At 43.1% G+C, this 18,861-nt stretch overlaps 1 protein-coding gene across 1 annotated transcript in view; it reads left to right on the top strand.

Moving 5' to 3' along the window:
* FGF9 (fibroblast growth factor 9) overlaps nt 1-13,807 on the top strand; it is a 97,071-nt gene extending 83,264 nt beyond the window's left edge. The window contains exon 4 of the mRNA XM_030200307.1: nt 12,672-13,807. Coding sequence (XP_030056167.1) covers nt 12,672-12,917 — 246 coding nt within the window. The 3' untranslated portion in view covers nt 12,918-13,807. The remainder of the gene's footprint in view (nt 1-12,671) is intronic.
* The last annotated feature ends 5,054 nt before the right edge of the window (nt 13,808-18,861 follow it).

Raw genomic sequence — 18,861 nt, forward strand, 5'->3', positions numbered from 1 at the left:
TTACTGTCATGGTATGCACAAAACTAATCAATTTCAAGACACTGCCCTCAAGAACACCTTGATAGGTTGCCCTTTCTTCCTTTTCTGAAATTACCGAAGAGGAAACTGCACGTTTTCTTTCCTCCTCCTCTGATCCTATTCCCACCCATCTACTCAGCACTATCTCTCCTACTGTCATCCCTTCTATCTTTCATAACTGCAATCTTTTACTTTCCACTGCAACTGTTCTTGATGCCTTTAAAAATGCCGTAGTTACACCACTCCTCAAAAAAACCTTCATTGGACCCTACCTGCCCTTCCAACTATTGCCCCCATCTCCCTCCTCCCTTTCCTATCCAAGATACTTGAACGTACTGTTCACCACCATTGTCCTGACTTTCTTTCATCCCAAGCTATTCTTTATCCACTTCAATCTGTCTTTTGCCTTCTGCATTCAACTGAAACAGCTCTTCCTAAAGTCTCCAATCTCCTGTTCCTGGCCAGATCCAAAGGTCTCTATTCTATCCTCATCCTTCTCGATCTGTCTGCTGCTTTTTACACTGTTGATCACCATCTACTGTGGTGGTGAGGATATGCTATCCTCACTTGGATTTCAAGACTCTGTTCTTTCTTGGTTTTCTTCTTCTCTCTCCCATCGCTCTTTTAGTGTATGATCTGGTGGATCCTCCTTCACTTCTATTCCACTATCAGCTGGTGTATCTCAGGGCTCTGTCTTGGGACCTTTTCTTGTCTCCATCTATACTTCTTCCCTTGGTGTTCTGATCTCCTCACATAGTTTTCAGTATCACTATTATGCTGATGACTCTCAGATCTACTTTTCCACACCAGAAATTTCAGCAGGAATCCAGGCCCAAGTCTCAGTGTGCCTGTCTGACATTGCTGCCTGGATGTCTCACCACCATCTGAAACTAAACATGGCCAAGACTGAGCTTCTTATCTTTCTCCCTAAACCCACCTGTCCTCTTTCCCCATTCTCTATCCCTGTGAATAACACTCTCAATCTCCTTGTCTCATCTTCTCGTAACCTTAAGGTCATCTTTGACTCCTCTCTCTCTTTCTCTGCACATATCCAACAGACTGTTGAGACCTGTCATTTCTTTCTCTATAACATCACCAAAATTCATCCTTTCTTTCTGAGTACATTACCAAAACCCTTATACACACTCTTATTTACTCTCTATCATAGACTACTGCAACTTGTTTCTCACAGGTCTCCCACTAAACAATCTCATTCCCCTTCAATCTGTTCAAAATTCTGCTGCATGACTTATATTCCACCAGTGTTGCTATTATATATATATATATATATATATATATATATATATATATATATATATATATACATATATTTGTGTGTGTGTGTGTCGTGAGACCTTCAAGTCACTTCATTGGCTCCCTATCCATTTCTGCATGCCATTCAAACTCCTGTTATTGACTTATAAGTGCATTCATTCATTGATGTATGTATGGTTTGTTATGAAATTGATGACATCCACTGACAAAGTCAACATGGTTTTAGTGAAGGGAAATATTGCCTCACCAATCTACTACATTTCTTTGAAGGGGTGAACAAACATGTGGATAAAGGTGAGCTGGTTGATATTGTGTATCTGGATTTTCAGAAGGCATTTGACAAAGTACCTCATGAAAGATTACAGAGGAAATTGGAGAGTCATGGGATAGGAGGTAGTGTTCTATTGTGGGTTAAAAACTGGTTAAAAGATAGAAAACAGAGAGAGTAGGGTTAAATGGTCAGTATTCTCAATGGAGAAGGGTAGTTAGTGAGGTTCACCAGGGGTCTGTGCTGGGGCCGCTGCTTTTTAACATATTTATAAATGACCTAGAGATGGGAGTAACTAGTGACGTAATTAAATGTGCTGATGATACAAAGTTATTCAAAGTCGTTAAATCGCGGGAGAATTGTAAGAAATTACAAGAGGACCTTACGAAACTGGGAGACTGGGCGTCTAAATGGCTGATGACGTTTAATGTGAGCAAGTGCAAAGTGGTGCATGTGGGAAAGAGGAACCCAAATTATAGCTACGTCTTGCAAGGTTCCACGTTAGGAGTCACGGACCAAGAAAGGGATCTAGGTGTTGTCGTTGATGATACGTTGAAACCTTCTGCTCAGTGTGCTGCTGCGGCTAAGAAAGTAAATAGAAGGTTAGGTATTATTAGGAAAGGAATGGAAAACAAAAATGAGGATGTTATAATGCCTTTGTATTGCTCCATGGTGCAACCGCACCTCGAATATTGTGTTCAATTCTGATCGCCGCATCTCAAAAAAGATATAGTGGAATTAGAAAAGGTGCAGAGAAGGGCGACGAAAATGATAAAGGGGATGGGACGACTTCCCTATGAGGAAAGGCTAAAGCGGCTAGGGCTCTTTAGCTTGGAGAAAAGGCGGCTGAGGGGAGATATGATAGAGGTCTATAAAATAATGAATGGAGTTGAACGGGTAGATGTGAAGCGTCTGTTCACGCTTTCCAAAAATACTAGGACTAGGGGGCATGCGATGAAGCTACAATGTAGTAAATTTAAAACAAATTGGAGAAATTCTTTCTTCACTCAACATGTAATTAAACTCTGTAATTCATTGCCAGAGAATGTGGTAAAGGCGGTTAGCTTAGCAGAGTTTAAAAAAGGTTTGGGCGGCTTCCTAAAGGAAACATCCATAGACCGTTATTAAATGGACTTGGGGAAAATCCACTATTTCTGGGATAAGCAGTATAAAATGTTTTGTACTTTTTTGGGATCTTGCCAGGTATTTATGATCTGGATTGGCCACCATTGGAAACAGGATGCTGGGCTTGATGGACTTTTGGTCTTTCCCAGTATGGCAATACTGATGTACTTATGACAGTGGTCCTTAATGGTGACTTGTTTTTATTGCTATATGTATATGAATTTTATGTTTCCTGTTAGGGGTACAAATATTCCCTAAATATGCTTTTATGACAATTGCTTTTTTTTTTGGGGGGGGGGGGGGAGGAGGGGGGAAGGAGTCACAAAGATATTGCATGAACTAATTCCATATTAACCTTTACCCAGGCGTTTGTTTTATTTTGCAAATGTGGAAGGCAATAAACAAAGCCCTGTCCATTGGTAAAATGCTATGTACCCCCCCACAATAGGCTTTAAAAAATAGTTCACTCTGATGTGGTTATAAGTAAGTACATTATGATACAATGTGCTTATTTTTATCCAAGGGTTGAAGATACATTCCTGTGGTAGGAAGGGAGGCAAGTATATAAACAGGTTAATGTAAATGTTTAGATGCAGGATTTATATGTGACAGCCCACTGATAGCTGTTGAATGTGGTGTACATCACCACTATATACATACAAAATTTAATAAACCACCTCAACAACAAATAATGTAGAGATCTAACACACCATAACCTATATAATGAGGAATAAAAAACTACAGCTGAATAGACGTAGCAAGTCTTGCAGAAGACTCTTAAGAAGTGAGTCCACATCCTAAGGATAGCAGACTTTGCCTTTTGTTTATACGTGTAAACGTTTTCTGTAAAAAGTGCATCCAAATTCCCATCATACTACTTCTGTTTTTATGGTTCTTCCACTGTGCCTTCGGCCAAACTACTTTGGAGACAATATTCACAAATGTGATCATAATATAGCCTCAGAAAAAATAGTCCAGAGATGTTAGCTTCAACCCAATATCTGTATGGATTAAACATTGTCATAGAGCCTCACACTACGAATGACTTGCTCCGCAGGGATCTGCAGTGTAAGAATTAGCAGGCTGCTCTTTGTGATACCCCGGAGTTCTTCATTGTATTAATTCATAGCCTTATTTTAATGATCCTGCTATTTTAAATCATTTCTCTAAACCTGAGAATTGGACCACAATGAGGTACTGGTCTTGCTTACCCACTCTGGACTTTATTTCTATGTTTTTCAGACTTTAAAATGAAGTTTGCATTAGTTATCATATAAACCACTAGGGAAAAAAGTACATTTTAAGATCTGGTTATATTTTAGAATCTGTTTCTTCATGAGAAACATTTAGGCATAGTTCTGTAAGGAGCTGCCTTAGATTCAGGCATAAGTACTTATATAAATGGTGGTCTACTTATTTATGCACTTATATGTCCAGCTCTGCGCTATTCAGTAGGTATCCGGCAATATTCAATGGCACGTACTTTGCAGGTGGGGGGTTCACATGGGTGGAGTTTGGACAGAATATAGGTGGTCCGCCGTATACCAAGGGCGGGGCGGTGGGAGCAGTTCGCCCAGGTGCAGGCAGCAAGGGGGTGCACGGAGCAGTTGTGTGACTGTCGGCTCTACAAGTTCCCTGCCCCCTCTTATGTTACTTCCTGTTCAGGGGGTGGGAACCGTCCCCACCCATCCCCGCAAGAATTTAACTTGTCTCCACCCAGTCCTGCAAGAATTTAATGGTACATTAAAAAAAAAATCCTGTCTGCTCTCTCAGGGTTTGAGCTGCAGCACTGCAGGCAAGGAAGGAACGGAAGTTGGAACACTCTGGTGCGCACATGTAAGACTTCTCTGATTCACTGGCACTGTGTGCTAAGAGATCACCACATGCACGTGCCAGTAGGTCAGGTGACATCTGATGCTCGTGCCTATGTCAGAGCTGAGGTCTGTGCATCAGCCCGGGAGCAGAGAGGATTAATAGTAACATAGTAAATGACAGCAGATAAAAACCAGAATGGTCTATCCAGTCTGCCCAATAGACATAATCATGATCAATTTATGATTAAATCAACAATGAATGTGATATTATATACTTGATTATTGTCTTTCTGTGGCGTTTCTGGGACATAGACCATAGAAGTCCACCTTGCCCTATCCTTATGTTCCAGCTGCTGGAGTCGCCCTAGAAGCCCACTCCAGCCTATTTATCTTCTCATTTGCTGGACACAGACCGTAAAAGTTTGTCCAGCACTGTCCTCATGTTCCAGCCACTAAAGTTGCTGTCTAAGCCCTTTCCAGCCCATCTTAAACCAGATTGCCATATATGAGACACAGATCATACTGGTCTCCTGGTATCGGCCCTAGTTCATCACAGCCAGATTCGCCATCTAACTGTCATTCGACACATCCACACACATGCAGCCATTTAAGTTTAGGTTTTTTTTATAACTTCAATTTTCTAATTAGAGATCCTCTGTGTTCATCCCATTCCTTTTTGAATTTCATCACCATCTGTTATCTCTACCACCTCCTTAATGGAGACTTTCCGCATCTGTGCTGTTAAAGCAAGGAGGAGGAGGACACAGCACTCAAAGTACTTGGTACTTGGTAGGTGAGAGTCTGGCGCAAGTGCAGCATACACTTCCACTGGAACCCCACAGGAACTGCTTCTGTCCCAACGGGAACCCTGCAGGAACTGCTTCTGTCCCCACAGGAACTGCTTCCGTCCCCACGGGATCCCCGCAGAACTGCTTCCATCCCCGTGGGATTCCCACGATCTCCGTTCCTGTGCAAGTCTCTAATCCACGCTTTAGAATTTACTCGCACCATATTACAGAATACGCTTAGAAAGTTGCATGTGTAAATTCTACTTACTGCCAATTAGTACCAATAATTGCTTTTTATCGGCACCAAATGGCTTGTTAATCAATTAAGTTGTGCATGCAGTTTGGCCGTACTGCCAAATTTGTGTGTGCAACTTTAGGCGACATATATAGAATTCCCCCCCTTGTTGTCTGTACAGTGTGTAATGTTAAACCAACGAAAAGAAGGTCCAAGTCTCCCGTAAAAACAACAAGAAACAACAAAAAGAATGGAAGATAACCAAGATAGACCAGATACAAATTGCAAAGAGTAAGAGCACCAAAAATCTTTTTATTCCAGTGTGTAATGTTTACATGGTCATATGTGAACACAGTTTTGAAGTTAATAGAGCTGTACTCTGTGTGTGTGTGTGTGTTCATTTGTTTTAAAATGCTGGCCACCGCAGTTGAAAAAGGTCTGGATATTCAGAATTTGTTCATGTTACAGCACGACTAGTATTCCGTCATTGTCGCTACGCTCACATTAGTCTTCTCAAGTCACTTAGGGCCTTTTTACTAAGGTGTACCTAAACGTGGCCTGCACTGGTGTACGTATGTGTTTGGATGTGTGCTGGTCCATTTCCTGAGCGCGCCTAGAAAAAAGGGATTTGTTTTTACTGTGCCGGAAAATGGATGTGCAACAAAATGAAAACCAGCGCGTGCCCATTTTTGGCCTGAGACCTTAATACCACCCATTGACTTAGTGGTAAGGACTCACGCGCTAACTAGGCGCTAAGTGTCCAGCACGCGCCAACTACCAATTATCACTGGGTAAGCGCCCTGTGGTAGAAAATAGAAAATATTTTCTACTGCTTAGTTTGCCAGGTGGTAGTGCCAGTTTGACGCATATCGGACGTGCATAAGCGCCTACGTGCTTTAGTAAAAGGGCTCCTTAATTGGCTCCTTTTCCACATACAGTTCAAAGTCCTCTTATTGACTTACAAGTGCATTCATTCTGCAGTTCCTCTGTATCTTTCCACTCTTATCTCTCCCTATATCCCTCCCCAGGAACTCCGTTCATTGGGAAGTCTCTTTTAGTTATACCTTTCTCCTCCGCTCAGTGGTGGTCAGCACTTGGAGACATATCCTCGGTGCAAGAGGATAGTACATCCCCTGGTGGGCAGGTCCTGGCTACAGGAGTACTTCCTACTTCACCATGGTGATGCTCTCCTTCTAGGAGACCTCCCTCCTCCAAGGTAGCACAGGGGCTACCAGACTGGAGGTGGGACTTCTCAACAACATCCCTGTAGGTCTCCTCTATGCAGTGCATTTTGTCTAGCAAAAAAGGTGCCGGTACGGAAATACCAGGCCACCCTTCAGGAGTGGAGTGATCATTGAGGGACTCACCCCACAATAGCCAGGACCCCTACAACCAGTCATAGAATCTATGGCAAGGCAGAATTTGTATGTAGAACCTGAGCTCTTTCATTAAAATACGAGAACCATGGGTCAAGTTTAGCAGACAGTGGAAAAGGTGCCGGTACTCAGTACCCCCTAGTACCCCCTCAAAAAAGCCCTGCCTCTATGTACCTCTCTGTCTCCTTCAGCTCCACCAAGTCTGCTACTGTAGCCTCAAGAGAACAGACACGTTCTCTGAGAGCTGGGAGCTCTTTGCATCGGGCACACACATATGACATCTCACCAACTGGGAGATAATCATACATGTGACACTCAATGCAAAAGACTGGATAGCACCCCTCTTGCTGCTGGACTGCTGACTCCATCTTAGTGTTTTTGAGTTTTTCAATAATTTAAAACTTGCTACAGTATTAAGGATATTAGCCTAATATAAAAGTGTCTTTTAGTTTACATAGTATATTGTATGATTTATTTAGTGTTTCCTTCTTAGATGGTAATGAAATGTATTTAAAACTCTGTAAGAGCACTCCTTGCTTGTTACCCTAATTAAAATAACTGACTATAAATGAAGAGTTGTCCTAGGGGTGGGTGGGAAGACTAAACTGGATCCTGCAGTGCCTGTTAGATTCTATCTGTTAATGCTGTGGTACAAAGTTTTTAAAACTAAGTGGAAAAGACTATGGAGATTAGTTGATAAAATTAGCTTTTTTTTATTTTGCCTAACACTAACCTACAATTCCTCCTTTAAACCCCAATCTTTAAGTTCCCAAAGCACAAAGCAAAATAGCGTTCACTTACCAGAGAAATGTCCTCTTCTCTCAGAACTTCTCAGAAAGAAAGTTCAGTGGGACCTTTCCTCTTTATATAGTTTCGCCGGCGATCTTCCGACACAAATCGGGAGATCGCCGGCGATATCCTGATCCCAGCCAAATCGGTATTATAGAAAGTTGATTTTGGCCGGTGCCAACTGCTTTTTCGTTGTGGCGCCGGCCAACCTTCAAGGGGGCATGTTGGTAGGATAGCGGAGGTGGTTACAGGATGGCCGGCTTCACCTTATAATGAAAAAAAATGGCCGGCTCGAACGAGCATTTCGCCGGCCGGACTTGGTCCATTTATTTTTAGGACCAAGTCTGAAAAAAGTGCCCCAACTGACCAGATGACCACCGGAGGGAAGTGGGGATCACTTCCCCTTACTCCCCCAGTGGTCACCAACCCCCTTCCACCCCAAAAAAAACCCTAAAACTTTTTTGCCAGCCTGTATGCCAGCCTGACATGTCATACCCAGCTCCTTGACAGCAGTATGCATGTCCCTGAAACAGTTTTTAGTGGGTGCAGTGCACTTCAGGCAGGTGGATCCAGGCCCATCCCCCCCACCTTACACTTGTGGTGGTTAATGAGCCCTCCAAAACCCCCCAAAATCCACTGTACCCACATGTAGGTGCCCTCCTTCACCCCTTAGGGCTATGGTAATGGTGTAGAGTTGTGCGGAGTGGGTTTTGGGGGGGTTCAGCACCCAAGGTAAGGAGGGTGCTATGCACCTGGAAGCTATTTTTTTTTTTATTTTTTTAAGTGCCCCCTAGGGTGCTCGGTTGGTGTCCTGGCACGTCAGGGGGGCCAGTGCACTACAAATGCTGGCTCCTCCCATGACCAAATGCCTTGCATTTCGCCGGGTTTGAGATGGCCGGGCCCGGTTTCCATTATGGCTGGAAAACGAAGCCGGCCATCTCATGTAAACCTGGCGATCCTGCTGTAAACCTGGCAAGCAATTTGGCCAGTGCAAAGCGTATTTTGAAAATATGCTTGGCTCCGCCCCCTCACGGAGCCGGCCCCTGAAGATGGCCGGCCATCAGTTTGGCTGGCGCCATTCGATTATGCCCCTCCATGGCAACTAGTTAATGATGCTTGCTTTTCTCTCTCTCTGGTTGGGCCATTCAGTTTGATATTTGGCCCAATACTATCTCCATAAGTTTTGCAAATACATGGAGAGAGAGGTGTTCCTTTCATAGTAAACATTACAGCTGTGATATTAAAGGGCTTAGAAAATGATGTTTTAAGATGAAGATGCTTTTGTACCAGGGCATTAAAGGTAATAAAAATTAGCAGAATCACCAGCATTTTGACCTTTTGTGAGTTTGCACCTGCATACTACCGCTACTGTGAAAACCAACTAATAACTGTTTGCTGAAAGATTGCTTCCTATAGCACATATGTATTGAAAGCAGATGCTACTCCACATTCAGAGCTAGATTTTATATATGGCACCAAAACAGTCGGCACAAAAAAGCACTTTTCTATGAGCTGTGCTTAAAGTTATGCGCGGTTTATATAATAGCAGTTATGCCCAGGAATCGCACCTAACTTTAGGCTCGGCCATTTGCACCATCTGAAATGTGGTGCAAATGTACATGCCTAAATTAGGCGCATATCCCCGTTATTCTATATCAACACATGCTAATTTTAGGAACGCTCCTGTTCCGCCCATGCCCCCTTTGAACTGCGCATGTAAATTCTAATTATTGCCAATTAGTGTTCATTATTGCTTAAGTGCTGTTATCATTGCTGATTAGCTTGTTTATTTATTTATTTATTGCATTTGTATCCCACATTTTCCCACCTATTTGCGGGCTCAGTGTGGCTTACAATACATTGTGAATGATGGAAATACAGTTTGTTACAGTACGATTATGGGTTACATTGTGAAGAGTTATGGGGTTTTTACAACTACATTCAAAGCAGTTTACATATATTCAGGTACTTATTTTGTACCAGGGCTAATATGAGCATAGCAATACTGGCAGAATATAGGTCATGAAGCAGAATTTTGAAGAGATTGAAGGGGAGAGAGATAGCTTAGTGGGAGACCTTTAAGAATTAAGTTGCAGTAGTCTAAGTGAGAGGTAGTAAGAGTGTGAATAAGGGTTTTGGTAGTGTGCTCAGAAATGAAAGGATGAATTTTGGTGGTGATAGAGAAAGAAATTACAGGTTTTAGCAGTCTATTGAATATGTGCAGAGAAAAAGAGAGAGGAGTCAAAGATGACCCCAAGGTTATGAGCTGATGAGATGGAGAGGATAAGAAGCTCAGTCTTGGCCATGTTTATTTTCAGATTGTGGTGAGACATCCAGGCAGGCTGATACTTGGGCCTGGATTCCTGCTGAAATTTCTGGTGTGGAGAGGTAGATCTGGGAGTCATCAGCATAATGGTGATACTGAAAACTATGGGAGGAGATCAAGAGCACCAAGGAAAGAAGTATAGATGGAGAAAAGAAGAGGTTCTAAGACAGAGCCCTGAAGTACACCAACTGGTAGTGGGATGGAAGTAGAGGGGGATCCACCAGAGCATACACTAAAAATGCGATGGGAGAGATAAGACGAAAACCAAGAAAGAACAAAGCCCTGAACTCCAGATGAGAACAGCGTATTAAGGAGTAGGTGGTGATCAACACTGCCAAAATTAGCAGATAGATCGAGAAGGATGAGGACAGAATAGAGACCATTTGATCTGGCCAGGAATAGGTCATTGGAGACTTTAGCAATGGCTATTTCAGTTGAATGTAGGAGGCGAAAACCAGATTGGACCAAGAATAGCTTAAGATGAAAGAAAGTCAAGACAACGGTAGTGAACAGCACGCTCAAGAATCTTGTATAGGAAAGGATGAGGGAGATGGTGCGATAATTGGAAAAGCAGGTAGGGTCCAATGAAAGTTTTTTGAGGATTGTTATAACTATGGCATGCTTGTAGTACAAGGCACATTAAACAGTCACATTTTGTTATTTTAGTGCATTATCTCATACACATATTGAAATTCTCATCAACCCTGACAGTGTGCCCTTAAGGGAAAGGTGTCTAAAACGTTGTATACTTTGATTTATAATTGCTTTAGAATAGATGGAAGATTTGATTGAAAACAGAAGTCATATATTAGAAGTACTAGATAGTAATTTTTGACCCTACAATTTGATGTTTAGAATAAATGAAATCATTTGTGTGAAAGGAAAACAATAAAAGGATCAACTAACCTAAGAAAGGTACAGAAAGGTTTGATTTAGGAAGATGGTCTCTAATTACTTTACATTTTTTTTCAGTAATAACTTTTTATGGCTCATTAAGGGGCCCTTTTACAAAGGGTTTGCCACGTGTCATTGGGCTTGCTGTGTGCCAATTTGGAACTACCGCCGGCCTACCGGAGGAGCCTGGCAGTAGTTCCCACCTCCAGTGCGCCCCCATTTCTGATGCTACAAAAATATTTTGTATTTTTGTAGCACCGGAGCTTACCCAGTGGTAATCAGGCAGCGCTGCACGCTGTCCGGTTACCGCCGGGTTAGCACAGGAGCCCTTACGTCACCTAAATAGGTGGAAGTTAGGGCTCCCCCTCATAAATGGCCACATGCCAATCCCAGTGATTAGCGCAGGGCTATTTACTTTAAATCCCTCAAGCCTTTTATCTGCTGCGGTAAGAGGGGGCCTCGGTGCGCACCAAAAACACATACCGATGCTACCGCAGGCTCCCTTTTACCACAACTCAGTACAAGGGACTCTAAGTAAAATGTATTAGAAATAAGGGTAGTATAAAAGGTAATGTAAAATATTATCATGATTAATGATGTTGAGATATAAAATTTATGTATTATATTTATTTAAAAATAAAGGTTGTCTTTTTTTTTTTTTTTTTAAATAAAAAGACAGCCTACCTGAAACTGTCCACACAATTCCACTTTCTCTAGGGCACAAATGACTTTGTGCATGCAAGTGTGGTAAAAATTGCCAGTTTTATGCATATGTGCTTTGAAATACACCCATAAGTGCTGATCCACTCCCAGCTCCACCCACTCTCCACTCCTGGAATGCCTATGCATCACTTTAAAGTATGTGCTGTGTTTTCCTAGTACCTACCTGTATGCATTTACATGCTGCAGTATGTTTTATAAGCACCTAATTCAGTGATCCCTAAACTTTTTTCTATGGCAGAACCCCTAAATTATTTTTCATATACCAAGAAACCCACTTCCAATCCCCTCCTCGTCCCCTATCCCCCCTGGGCCTACAGTACTGTCGGTGGTCTACAGGAGGCAGGAGTGATTGCCAGTCGCTCCTGCCTAGGCCAACTACACTGATAAAATGGCTGCCGAGACCTCCTGTGGCAGTCTCGGCAGACATTTTGTCAGTGGAGTTGGCCTGGGCAGAAGTGACTAACGATTACTCCTGCCCCGACTGATTTGGAATCCCTGAAGAGGGTTCTTTGTAACCCAGTTTGGGAATCACTGGCCTAACTGAACATCTAAAACCCTGTTCTACATGCACAACTCCAGTGTGTTATTACCTTCATACATGGGGGCCGTTTTACTGAAGTGTGCTAAAGCCTGATATGGGCTTAGCATGTGAGAACAGGTTTACTGCAAAACATGCTAAAGTGCTTTGTGGTAACTTGCTTGTCAGTGCACACTAATTGAATGGCTTTTTTTTTAGCAACTTTTTTGGGAATGGGCGTGTCATGGGCATGGAAACTTTATCCGGCTAGCCCATTTGTACTAGCACAAACTAACTGAATAACGCAGACGCAACGCAGGAGCACTTAGTAGCACCGAGGTGTTAAATGCTCCTGTGTTAATATTTTTGCAGGTCTCACAAGCTAATAGAAAAATTAGGGGTCGATTTACAAAGATGTGCTAAAAGTGGCCTGCCATGTATGTTCTATTTTAATTAAGTTTTTATAATTTTATGTGATTAGAGTAAAATCTTTAATAGTTTTCCTGTTTTGGTTGTCTTCCAGGACAAGTTAACCCAAGAATGTGTATTCAGAGAACAATTTGAAGAAAACTGGTATAATACCTACTCATCAAATGTATACAAACATATGGACACGGGAAGGCGATATTATGTTGCATTAAATAAAGACGGGACGCCAAGAGACGGGACTAGGACTAAACGGCATCAAAAATTTACACATTTTTTACCTAGACCAGTGGACCCTGACAAAGTACCAGAACTATATAAGGATATTCTAAGCCAAAGTTGACAAAGACAATTCCTTCACCTGAGCCCTTAAAAAGTAACCACTATAAAAGGTTTCACGCGGTGGGTTCTTATTGATTAGCTGTGTCATCACATCGGCTCCAGTGTTGCCAAACTTTGTCGCATGCATAATGAATGAGGAGGCTTGGATGAGGACATGCTGATTATATTCTGCACTTAAGGGTCTGTCCTCCTGAAGGAGAGTCTGTGCCCACGTGCTTGATTTAGAACAAAACGAGGAAAAGAGAAAGGAAAGAACGAAAAGGAGCAAGAAAGAAGGAGGGAAGAGGCCTGGATGCATGCAGGGAAATAGACACGCTTTTAAAATTTTGATCAGTTGTATTTCATCAATATATCAGCATAGCTGCCATACTTCGATTCATCAGGATTATTGGCTGGTGGCCTGCTCCAATGTACACTGCATTTACAAAGGCATGGAGGGTGCAGTCTTACTTAAACGAGAGACTTTTCAGTTAATCCGCTCACTGGGTAGCAGCCCATAGAGCTTAAAGCAAAGCAAAGACCTCTTAGTAAAATAAAAGGTTAAAATTTATTTATAGAAATTCCAAAGGCAACATTATATTTATTTTATATATTTATTTATTATATAGAGTTTATTTTTAATGAAATATGTACAGGCCAGATAGGCATTTTGGAAGCTTTAGGCTCTGTAAGCATTAAATGGCAAATGCCGCTATGAACCTGTGGTAAGTTTCATGCAAATAAATATAAAAATGCATGGATACAATGAAATTCTAGTGACCCTAATGTACAAAAGGTGGCAATCTATCCTGTGCCCATATTATTGTAAAGGTATGCACACCAATCATGACACTGAGTATTCACTCTTCTGACTGCTTGTCTCATAGCTTACCCCAGAGGATTAAAGATAAAGTTGGGTCTTCAATTTTTATTCTGTGTCTTTAATATTTTCTTTTTAATAAATGACTTGCAGTATTCCACTATTATACATAGGTTCAAACTGATATATACACATCTAATTTTAAATGCTCAATATGCTGGTTAGCAGATATCCAAGAAATCAGTATGCAACGGTGGCAGCCATATTAGGGGCTCGGCTTATCACAGTGGGGCCCTTTTATTAAGCCGCATAAGCGTCTATGCACGCCCAATGCATGCCAAAATGGAGTTACCGCACGGCTACTGTGTGGCCCTTGCGGTACTTTCATTTTATTTTCTGGCGCACGTCAGTTACGCATGCCAAGTGGCATTTGGCGCACATAGGTCATTACTGCCCAGTTACCGCATGAGACTTTACCACTAGATCAATGGCTGGCAGTAAGGTCTCAGCCCCAAAATGGATGCGCGGCAATTTTGATTTTACCGCATGTCCATTTTCTTTAAAACATTTTTGAAAAGGGCTTTTTTACAGGCGCACTGAAAAATGGATTGGTGTGCGCCCAAAACCCGCACCTACACTACCGCAAGCCATTTTCCAGGGCACCTTAGTAAAAGGACCCCAATGTTTCCCAAGTTGTTCCTGGAGTACTCCCTTCCATGAGGAAATGAGCAGACCAACTGTCTGATGAAGGGTGACTGTTTTAATAAAACCGCACACTTCATCAGACTGTTGGTCTTCTCATTTCTTCATTGCTATGCTTGTTTGCGGATCATCGCCTTTTGCTGTTTGCTGTACTTCCTTGCCAGTCAGGTTTTCAGGATATCCAGAATGAATATGCATGAAGGAGATTTGCATTTCCATTGCAGTTTACTTCCTTTTTCAATTAGGGGACTAAGGGCTCCTTTTACCAAGCAAGGAAATGGCTGTTCAGTAAGTTTCCCGGGGGAGCTCTTATCACCTCCTATTTAGGTAAGGGCTCCCGCAGTAGCCTGGCAATGACAAGGCAGCGTGCAGCACTGCCTGATTACTGCCGGGCACACCCCGGTGCTAGAAAATTTAAAAATATTTTCTAGCACTGGGAATGGTGTGCGGTGGGTGTCAGAATTACTGCTGGGCTCCCTTTGGCGCCTGGTCTTAATCACTGAGTGGCAAGCCCATGGTAGGCTTACCGCACTTTCGTAAAAAGGCTCCTAAATGTGGAAGAAACAGCCAAATAGACTGCAGAATATATCCCTAAGATTTTCCTAAACAGCTTAAACAATGTGTGATATTCTAAGAGTCACATGCCAGGCACACAGGAACGGTCTTGTATGTAAAGTATGTTGGCAGACTATTGGGCTCATTTTTGAAAGAGAAGGACGCCTGTCTTTCGATATAAATTGGAAGATGGACGTCCTTCTCCCAGGGTCGTCCAAATCAGTATAATTGAAAGGCGATTTTGGACATCCCCAACTGCTTTCCATTGCAGGGACAGCCAAAGTTCAAGGGGACGTATTGAAGGCATAGCGAAGTCGGGACTTGGGCGTGCCTAACACTTGGACATCCTCGACCCATAATCGAAAGAAGCAAGGACGTCCCTGATGAACACTTGGACAACTTTACCTGGTCATGTTTTTCTTATGACCAAGGCACAAAAAGGTGCCCGAAATGACCAGATGACTACCAGAGAGAATCGGGATCACCTCCCCTTACTCCCCCAGTGGTCACTAATCTCCTCCCACCCTCAAAAAACATGATTAAAAATATTATATGCCAGCCTCAGATGTCATACTCAGCTCCATCACAGCAGTATGCAGGTCCCTGGAGCAGTTTTAGTGGGTACAGTGCACTTCAGGCAGGCGGACCCAGGCCCCCCCCCACCTGTTACATTTGTGGAGGAAACAGCGAGCCCTCGAAAACCCACTGTACCCACATCTAGGTGTCCCCCTTCACCCCTTAGGGCTATGGTAGTGGTGTACAGTTGTGGGTAGTGGGTTTTGTGTGTGTGTGTGTGTGGGGGGGGGGGGGTTGGGGGGCTCAGCACACAAGGTAAGGGAGCTATGTACCTGGGAGCAATTTTTGAAGTCTTCTGCAGTGCCTCCTAGGGTGCCCGGTTGGTGTCCTGGCATGTGAGGGGGACCAGTGCACTACAAATGCTGGCTCCTCTCATGACCAAATGGCTTGCATTTAGTCGTTTTTGACATGGGCATCCTTGGTTTCGATTATTGCCAAAAATCAGAAACGACCAAGTCTAGGGACGACCATGGTAACCGGGTAGTGCATGCGGTGCCTATTTACCACTGGGTAACTGCTGCGCTATAAAACAGGGACCTATTTTCTGTAGCGTGGGAAATGGCACGCGCTGGGGTGGGGGGTGGGTCGACGGTAGCTCCAGATTAGCACATGGTAAGCCCACATTGGGCTTACCATTGCTTTGTAAAAAGGCTCCTAAAGGTTTTTGCAGTAAGCCTTTTCCCCCATATTAAGCACCTGTCGGTGCTTTACACGGTTTAGTAAAAGGGCCCCTATATATTTAGAAAGATTGCTTGCAATGTAAACTGCCCTAACACCCCTTTGTACATCATGCAGTGGATGATAAGACTACCTGTGATAAGAAAAACCACACCGTTTTTGTCCAGGAGATTTGACACGGTAATCAGAACAATGTGGGTAGTTTTGTTTTGATTATTGCCTAAGGAAAAATCCCCATACACATTTGTGCCTGATTTCTGTATGAGAACTTTTAAAGTAAAAGTGCATGCATCATGTTGATTATTCCAAAGTATTTATATACTTGTTTCCCTTGCCGTGCAAGAAATGCATGTTCAACTCTTGGGATATGTACTATAATGCACTTATACCACATTCAAGGAAAACAACAGTAATAAAGCCTATGGAGGGGGGGGGGGGGGGGGAATTGAAATAGCCTTTTACCAGTGGACAGAACTTTGTTTATTGCCTTTCACATTAGCAAAATGAAACAAATAGCATTTCTAAGTATGGAATTGGTTCATACAACATCTTTGACTTCCTAGAGGGTAAACAATGGTAACACCTATCTGTCCCCCTCTCCCCCCAAAAAACTATTGTCATAAAAGCATGTTTAGGGGATTGTTTTAAAAAAGCTTTATAACTCAGGAAATAGATATTGGTTCTGGACCTTGACATTATGCAGTGGAGTTCCGTGGTTCACTTCCACCTGGGGCGCATCCTTGTTGCGTGCACCCCCCCTGGCTGCAGGGCAACACGGCCTCCCCTGGCATGACCCCCCCTCTGACCCAGGTGACACGGCACCCCCCCAGTCCCAGTCCCCACCTGTCTTACGAGCTCCGTCCACCCGGCGCCTCTGCGCTGCTGTAAAAGAAGAAAATCACTTTAGCCCTTCCCTTACTCTCTCTGTCCCGCCCTCTGATGTAACATCCTATTTCCTCGAGGGCAGGACAGAGAGAGTAAGGGAAGGGCCGACGAGGCGATTTTCTTCTTTTACAGCAGAGCAGACGCGAGGCGCCGCACCACATAGCTGCCGGGTGGATGGAGCTGGACTCGCCAGCAGAGCACCCCCCCACCCATTGACACCCGGGGCGGACTGCCCCCACCGCCCCCCCTTGGTACGCCACTGACATTATGGGCCTTGTTTTCTAAGGTGCACTAGTGTTTTTCGCGCACGCTAAACACTAGAGACACCCATATATTCCTAAGAGTGTCTCTAGCGTTTAGCTCACGCACATTTTTAGCACACTATAAAAACGCTAGCGCGTCTATAGTGTGGCTTAGTAAATAGGGCCCTAAATTTGGAGCATGTAAGAGCCAGAACAGAAGCTTACTATTGCATCCAGATATAGACTCGTAAGCACCCATTTGTACTAGAATTCTGGACTGGCTGATTTTTTTTGTCTGTTGACAGGCTGCATAGTCGTGCTTTTATTCCAGTGCCAAGAGTGTCAAAGTGCAACCCCCAGAGGGTCATAAATAAGTCTGGTTTTCAGTATATCCCTAATAAATATGCATGAGAAATATTTGTATACGGTTCAGTCAGTGCATGCATGCAAATCTCTTACATATTTATACATTTAATTTTATTTAAAAATGTCTAATCTACCTTTCCAGTTGAAAAAGAGTATGTAAAATACAATAAAGTGAATCACAAACTCAGTAAATCAACATTAAAAACATCACAGACAGAACCACATAAGCCCTGAGAGAATGTTTCCCTCTAAATATATAAACATACATTAATCCAACCCTCTTTCTAATTACCTTCTTTGATGATGATTCAGAGGCCCTGAAGCAAATCACTTTGAAACTGAAAGATGTGATAGAACAAATTGACAAACTAAAGTATAACAAATCACCAGGACCAAAGGGTATTAACCTCAGGGTACTGAAAGAACTTAAAATTACCCATTAGGATTCTGCACTGTCATTAAAATTGGCCATTGTTCTTGAGGACTGGAAGGTGACTAATGTAATGCCAATTTTTAAAAGGGGCTCATAGGGATATTTTGAGCCACTGTCAGGTTAGCTGGAGATGCTATTCTGAAAAACCAATTTACGGGCCATATGGATGGAACTGTCTTAATAGGAAAGAGCCAACATAGATTTTGTGAAGGGAAGTCTTGCTTTATCAATCCATTTGATTTTTTGAAGGTGTTAATAAACATGTAGACAAGGATGAATCAGTTGATCTATAATCTGAGCAGTCAGTATTCAGAAGGCGGCAGTCAGCGTTTAAGTGCTGACCACTGTTGGTTAAATTAGACTTGAATATTCATTGCTGAACCATGTTTAGGCATTGACATGACCAAGCATCTGCTGGGTGCAGGTACTTCTGCGGGAGGTGGTGGAAATGAAAACGGTAACGGAATTCAAACGTGTGGGATATACATAAAGGAATCCTGTTCAGAAGGAATGGATCCTAAGGAGCTTAGCCGAGATTGGGTGGCAGAGCCGGTGGCGGGAGGCAGGGATGGTGCAGGGCAGACTTATACGGTTTGTGCCAGAGCCGGTGGTGGGAGGCGGGACTGGTGGTTGGGAGGTGGGGATGGTGCTGGGCAGACTTATACGGTCTGTGCCAGAGCCGGTGGTGGGAGGCGGGACTGGTGGTTGG

The sequence above is a fragment of the Microcaecilia unicolor genome, chromosome 4, assembly GCF_901765095.1.
Source record: "Microcaecilia unicolor chromosome 4, aMicUni1.1, whole genome shotgun sequence".
In the NCBI taxonomy this organism is placed as follows: Eukaryota; Metazoa; Chordata; class Amphibia; order Gymnophiona; family Siphonopidae; genus Microcaecilia; species Microcaecilia unicolor.